At 47.9% G+C, this 7337-nt stretch overlaps 1 protein-coding gene across 1 annotated transcript in view; it reads left to right on the top strand.

Moving 5' to 3' along the window:
- The window catches only part of LOC125503129, a gene marked incomplete at its 3' end in the record, with an annotated part of 8366 nt that extends 1029 nt beyond the window's left edge, over nucleotides 1-7337 (top strand). The window contains exons 5-10 of the mRNA XM_048663067.1: nucleotides 970-1741; nucleotides 1791-2048; nucleotides 3609-3998; nucleotides 5825-5998; nucleotides 7072-7169; nucleotides 7227-7337. Coding sequence (XP_048519024.1) covers nucleotides 970-1741; nucleotides 1791-2048; nucleotides 3609-3998; nucleotides 5825-5998; nucleotides 7072-7169; nucleotides 7227-7337 — 1803 coding nt within the window. The remainder of the gene's footprint in view (nucleotides 1-969; nucleotides 1742-1790; nucleotides 2049-3608; nucleotides 3999-5824; nucleotides 5999-7071; nucleotides 7170-7226) is intronic.

Genomic DNA, 7337 nt, shown 5'->3' with positions numbered 1-7337 from the left:
CTACTCATACTAACCGATATTTGAATTTCGACTCAAATCACCCGATAATGGTTAAAAAAGGTATCGTAAAAAGTCTATATGATAGAGCAAAAATAGTTTTTAATCAATCTATTTTTTCCAAAAAAAAACAATTTGTAAAAGAAATTCTAAACTTCAATAATTATCCAAATTCTGTCTTTTTTAAAGACAAACATTTTTGAGGCGAAAAGCCCAAAAAGAAGTTCATAAATAATTTTTTTAATTACTACAAGTTATTTATCAATTTTTTATCTCTTATTGTTTTTTCTTAAGGGCACTAGTTTGCGTGCAAAAAATTAAATCGTTTCGGCTTAATCAAAACTTTCCAGGCCGTTGGATTGCTAGAGGTCAAAAAGCTTCTATAAACTCGCCTCCTGGATCTCCCGATTTAATCGCGCTTGATTTTTTCTTCTGGGACCATTCAAAAAGTACCGTATATTCACCAGAAGTGAATACAATCCAAGAACTTTAGCAAAGAATTTTTAATATTTCTAACGAAATAAGAACTTCAGTGCAAACTTTACGGTCTGAAAATTTTAATTTCATTAAAAGACTGCTGCTAAATTAACAGTAAAATGGTTAATTAAATTTAATTTTACTTGTTTATATCGTTGCGCATATTGTTACCATGTTTTTATTTAAGCAAAATTTATTCAAACTCTAATGTACATTATTTTAATTAATTTTTTTGAAAGTCTTTCAACATTAGAAATCTTAAACTGATTCTTAAACTAGACATTTTAAATGGGAAATAATTCATTTTATCGTTATCTTAAATAACTTCTATAATAACGCCTCACATCAGCTGAAGTCTGGCAACAATGCATTCCAAGGGGGCTACAATTAGCCGCTGCTTGCGCAGGTTGATGCTCTAGGGGCGCGGCACTTGATCACTTCTCCGCGGGTTTTTCCCGCGTCCACAGAGGGCGCCCCAACACTTTCGCCATGTAAATCTCGCTCATTCTGTTTCAGATTTCGCGCATTCCGCAGATCGCGCAGTACGCGATCACGCAGTCGCACGTGGGCCGAGCGGTGCAGGTGGGGGAAAAGGCGGGCGTGCTGCGCTACGTGGGCGTGGTCCAGTTTGCCAAGGGCGTGTGGTGCGGGGTGGAGCTGAACAGCGCCTGCGGCAAAAACAACGGCACCGTGAATGGCGTGTGGTACTTTGAGTGCGCGCCGCGGCGCGGCCTGATGGCGCCACTGGCCAAGGTGTCCCTGACGGAAGCAGCGCCCCACAGCGGTTCCGGCCCGTACTCGATCCTCTGCGGGCTGGAGGGCGACGGCGACGCCGCCAAACGGCGCCGCACCACCGCCAGCAGCAGCATGGAGCCGGCGCAGAAGCCCACCTCGCTGCCGCTAGAGGGCGACAGCGGCAAGCGCGACTCGCTCGACTGCGAAGAGTCGCTGGGCATCCTCACGCCCGACCAAATGGTCGACTTCACGCAGTGCTCCGCCCTCGACTACGACAAGCTGTTCGAGGGGGCCGGGCAGAGCCCCACCAACCCCGAGTTCAGCTTCCTGCTTAAAACGGACACAACCATGAATCTGGAGTTGAGTCTGGACCCGTTGGGGGCGCGCGGCGACGACACGCCCTCCCCCGAGGAGCTGCCGCTCGACGCCACGCCCCTCGTCAAGGCGGAGGCGGCCAAGGGGGGCGGGGCCAAGGCGAGCAGCATCATCACCAGCATAACGAGCATCACCAGCCTGGACACCGGCTACCAGGGTAAGTGGGGGCGAGTGGGCGGGGCTGGGACTGACGCGCGCCGTTGCAGGGGACGGCGAGATGTCGCGGCCGGCCAGCAGGGGCGCTGACAACTCGCCGCTCACGCGCCGCCCCTTCTGCCGGGGGCTGGCGCGCCGCCCCGACCCCATGACCGACTCGGACTTCTACACCGAGAGCGACGCGGACAACCACGATGATGCGCAGGCGAAGGGCGACCGGCTGGCGCAGGKGATTGACGGCACGCTCTATGCGGCGCAAGCCGCCTCCGACGTCTACGTCAACAGCCGCGAGAACATGGACTCGAGTGGTAAGTGTCGCGTAGGCAACCGCATATACAGGCAAGCGTCTAGGCATACGGCACGTCCTGTCACTTCTGTCAGTTCTTCTGTCACTTCTGTAAAAAATTTAGGCGGTTTGTCATTTTTGCATCATGCTGATCATCATCAAAAAATGTTGTATTATTGTGAAAATATTTTATACGCCTGATAACTAAAAGTAAATGGAAAGAGAAGATACCAGCAATTCTTTTGCTCAATATTTCTTGACTCTTACAATAGTGATTTAATTTTTTCTGTTACTTTAAAACTAAAAAATCGTTGATAATTTGTTTTAATTAAATTTGCACATTGCACATAGGAAAATAACTTAAGCCAACTATCTATTTGCTCAATAAAACATTTTTGTTATTAAAACGCCCCATTTGGTGTACATAATATATAGAGTAACGTTAAAAACACATCGTTAAGTTCTTCTAAGTCAAACTTTATAAGTCCAATAATTTTATCAATATTAATTGAGTTAACACAGTCAAAGTCCAACACTATATTAATAAAATCCAAAGAGTTTACAGTTACAACAGAATACCGGATAAAAATCACCTAACCTTAAATCGTCTTAAATCATTACAAACCGCTAGGCTCGAATCGCCGCAATCGATAGAAGTGACAAGAAGTGACAATTGACAAGAATACCTAGACGCTTGTAAAATAAAGCAGTCCACTTTGACATGTTGAACTTGCAGTTTCTCTCCCAACCCTAACCCCAGAAACGACAAATACAAAATGGCGCTGCGACAAAAGTGAAAGAAGTAAAGAAAATAATCCAGATTAATCCAAGGCATCCTAAAGAAAAAGGAGGAAAATGGATTTGGAGCAAAGGTTTCAAAAATCGACATATTAATACAGAAATTCGATAACCACTTCAACCCGAAGAAAAACATAACCTACGAAAGATATAAATTCTTAACGTTTAAACAGACTGAATACCAAACCAAATTTGTCTCTGTCATGCGTCATACTGATTTGTGGCATAAAATCAGAGAAATTAAGGGAGAGAGACTGCAAGTTCAACATGTAAAAGTAGACAGCTTTATTTTCCTCGGCAAAGTTGCCAGGTCTACCGATTTGTCAAGGAATCTACCGATCTACCGATACCATGCAGATTTCTACCGAAAAGTAGCAAACAAAAATTGAAAAAATTTGCGTGGATTACTTAAAATAATATAGCATATTTCCATTCATGATCAAAGTACGTTGGTAATGGCAGACATTTTATTTCAGCACCCCTCGTATTTTAGAGTTTTTTTTCAAACATAAAATGAATCAAGCCTGCCATGTATTCATTGTATCATGGGTTAATCTAATGAAAACTGAGTTGAGCCATAAGCTAAAAACGAGTACAATTTACAAGTTTAAAAATTTATAATAATGAAAGAAAAAAGTCTCGAGCTTATCTACCGAAACTCGATTTTTGGACCTGGCAACCCTGTTCGGCGGTTACGCTGGATGGCAGGCACTGTATATGCGGTTGCCTGCCTGACAGTAAGGGCCCCGCCTCCTGTGGCCTGCTGACGCCGCCCCCTTTGCAGGCGTGTTCACCGACATGGACTCGGGGCCGCGCCCAGACGAGGAGAGCGAGACGGGGGCGCCGCAGGCCCCCAGCGACGCGCCCACGCCCACTGACAGCAGCAAATGCGCCTCCGACAACAGCCAGCAGCCCAAGCAGGGGGCGCAGCCCCTCGCAGCGCCCAAGAAGCCGCCCAAGCCGCAGCCGGGCGAGAAGCGCCCCGTGAAGAAGCCGGTCAACAAGTGGGACGCGGTGATGAGCAAAATCTCCAAGGGCGACGACCCGAAGGGCCGCCTCAAGGAGGTCAAGGCCAAGGTGTACGAGGCGCCCAAGGTGAAGAAGCCGCTGGTGGCGAAGCGGGCGACCGCCAGCCGCCCCCGGGCCGCCGCCGCCCCGCCCAGTCGCAGTCCAGGTGAGTGGTTTAGCGAAAGCGCCGTGCGCCGAGCGCCGCCAGTCGCTTCGCCGACCGCGCGCGGTTAAAGTCGAGTGGATCGCAGTGCCGCACGGGAATAATCCACGTTTTGGAGGCGGTTTGCGCCCATTGCACCAACGCGGACTTTGCGCCCATGCTGGCAACAGGGGCGTGGTCAGTTGCTGCCAAGGCCAGCCCTTCGACAGCCCGAAACGGGTAAAAGACGCGGCAACAGGGCGTTTCACTGCGGGCATTGTTGACACCGTTCGGCTAATGAAAAGCACCTGACGCGGTGCGAATTTGCATAAATATGCCGGTGAACGCACGCTGGGTTCGCTAATGGCCAATTAAGTACCGGTTTTTCCAGTGGCGGACGGAAAATAACGCGATGGCAACGGTGGCATAAATGCCATTGACCCTGTCAATAACGGGGCAAATGCGCCACTGTTGCCAAACTGGACAGTCCCCCCAGAGCCCCGACTCTGCTAATTGCGGCTCCCTTGGAATACATTGGTGCCAGATCTCAGCTGATTTGAGGCGTTATTACAGAAAGAGAGAGAGAGAGAGAATGAGAAAGACATTATTATATATTTACCGAGTTTTTTAAGATATCGATGAAATAAATTATTTCCGATTTAAAATGTCTACCAAAACTCAGTTCAAGATTTCTAATGTTGAAAGAATTTTTTTAAAAATATTAAAATAATATACATTATAGTTTGAATAAATTTTGCTTAAATAAAAACATGGTAACAATATGCGCAACGATATAAACAAGCAAAATTAAATTTAATTAACCATTTTACTGTTAACTTAGCAGCAGTCTTTTAATGAAATTAAAATTTTCAGACCGTAAAGCTTGCACTGAAGTTCTTATTTTGTTAGAAATATTAAAAATTCTTTGCTAAAGTGCTTCGATTGTATTCACTTCCGGTTAATATACCGTACTTTTTAAATGGCTCCAGAAGTAAAAATCAAGCGCGTTTAAATCGGGAGATCCAGGAGGCGAGTTTATAGAAGCTTTTTGACCTCTAGCAATCCAACGGCCTGGAAAGTTTTGATTAAGCCGAAACGATTAAATTTTTTGCGGTCAAATTAGTGCCCTTAAGAAAAAACAAGTTCCCAATGTTTAACCGTTTTAAAGATGGACAACAAAAACTGATATTTTTCGCCATTTTGCCGATCAAATATCTCAAAAATGAGACCTCAAATTAAAAAAGTTCTCAGGAAGACCCTGTATAAATAACACATTGGAAATAGACATAACTAATGATATAAAATGTATAAAATTCTAACCCCACCTTTTTGCGATTTGACACTTGACACGATACCTAACATAACATTAGATATTGGCAACGTTGCATTCCAAGGGGGCTACAATTAGCCGCTTCGCCCGAACACTATTTCTATTTCCGGCCATTGTAGGTCACCACTTTAGCGCGCCGTTTGTTTTTGGACCGGCCTTAGTGGCCCCTTGCAGGGGCGGCGTTGCCACTGTGCCGGTTCCGGCCCAACTAGCGCAGCCATGAGCTGGCAAGCGAGGCGCAGCCCGTGCTGTCACTGAACCAACTGTCAAAACACCACTGAGGGGCAGGTGCAATGGGGCAACAGCCCTCCAAGGAGAAAATGCGGCGCATCGCGCTCAAGGAAAAGTACCACGCGCACGCGCACAAACGCTCGGGTAATAGGGGGTTTTCACTTTTTTTTTTTTTGCGCCGATTGAGGTTAGGGGTAACTCGATAGATTTTTAGGAGTTGGCGCAGTGAATCAACACAGTGTTACCCGGGTCGAGTTGGGCCTGCGCTTAACCGGTGTCGATGTTGCAGGTGCGACGAAGAAGAGCGCGCCAGTGACGCAGGTGCTGACGCCTAGGGAGCTGGCCGCCAAGCAGCAGGCCGACGGCGAGTCCAAGGGCGGGGCAAGGGCAAACCACGCCCCAATCGGCGCTGTTGCCGGCAGGAAGACGCCCAAGGACACGACGTCGCCCAAGCCGCGCAAAGGTGAGTGAGTCGGCAACGGCGCCACTGCGCCGCAAAGGGGCCGCGTTCGCGAACGTGTCGGCGCTTCACAGTCGATGCACAAGCGGATCGGGGCATCTTCGCGCTCGGCCAAAACGAGAAAGTCTCCAGTCGCCTGCGGCGAGTGACGATGGGGCCCCTCAACCGCTTCCAGTCGCTCTTCAGCGCCAGTGCCGTCGACCTGAACAACAACGGGGCCAAGGGGCGCCCCCGGGACGCGCTCGCCCCGAAGCCCCGCACTGTGTGGGCCCCGTTCCGCCCCGGGCGCCGCCCCAAAGGTAACAACTTTCCCTTTGGCCGACAGGTGGCAATAGCGCGCGCACTTTCCCGCTTCGACAACAGGTGGCACTTTGCGCAACAGTTGGAGCCGATCGGCTCTGACCTTGATCCTAGTTGGCCGGGGCCGTTGAGCTAAAAATAGGGCGAAGCGCGCATCATCCGCTCATATGTTTTTATTCGAATGAATCAAAAATCAGGTGCCGCACAGTGTGCGACAAAGTAAATATGACACTTTGAACTTGCCACTGTCATTATATATTTTTTAATATTTTTATTTAAAAATAACCGAAATGCTTTTTTAAGGATTTACGTAGGTTTATCAACAGCTATTGATCCTATTTTCAAGTTTACTTACAATTTGTAAATTATGCCTTTGTTACAAGTTCAGTCTCATAATCGTTTTAATGGCCTACTTATCTACTTTTGCGACGTTGTCACACGTAAAACACGATCGTTTTAAGAAGCGCAAATGTCATGCAGAGTATGCAACATGCATACACCATCCCAAGACCACAGGTGTTTCAAGTTGAAAAGTACTTAAACTTACTTACAAACTTCAAAAAATGACATTGCCACAAAATTTTAAATATGAAATCGATGCATTTTATTATTCGGGTAATCTTTCATTCGAATAAAAAATAGTGTTCGATACGAGGGCGAAAATTTGTTTTTCGAACTCTTGACGGATTGACGTCAGGTGACGTCAAACGCCGTCGTCGTTGGAAAAACGACATTTTTCGCCCTTGTATCGAAAACTACTATTGTGATTGTTGCAGACGCAGGTGCCAAGGGGGGCGCAGCCCCCAAAAAGCCCGCGCCGCCCCCGCGGGTGGCCGAGGCGCTGGCCGTTCTGGTGCAGCACTTGGTCTTCACCGTAAGTGGCGCCCCCACTGTCAACGTCAGCTGTCAAACTGGGGGGTGTTCGTTGCAGGTGGAGGCGTTCCAGGTGCCGCGCCTACGCCGCCAGGTGGAGAAGCTGCGCCTGGAGGCGGAGCAAGTGCGGCGCGGCCGGCGCGTGTTGGACGAGGCGCTGCAGGAGGAG

The sequence above is a fragment of the Dendroctonus ponderosae genome, unplaced genomic scaffold (genome assembly GCF_020466585.1).
Source record: "Dendroctonus ponderosae isolate FM_Combo_2020 unplaced genomic scaffold, Dpon_F_20191213v2 Dpon_F_20191213_12, whole genome shotgun sequence".
Classification (NCBI taxonomy): Eukaryota; Metazoa; Arthropoda; class Insecta; order Coleoptera; family Curculionidae; genus Dendroctonus; species Dendroctonus ponderosae.
This window is presented reverse-complemented; position numbering and strand designations above follow the sequence as displayed.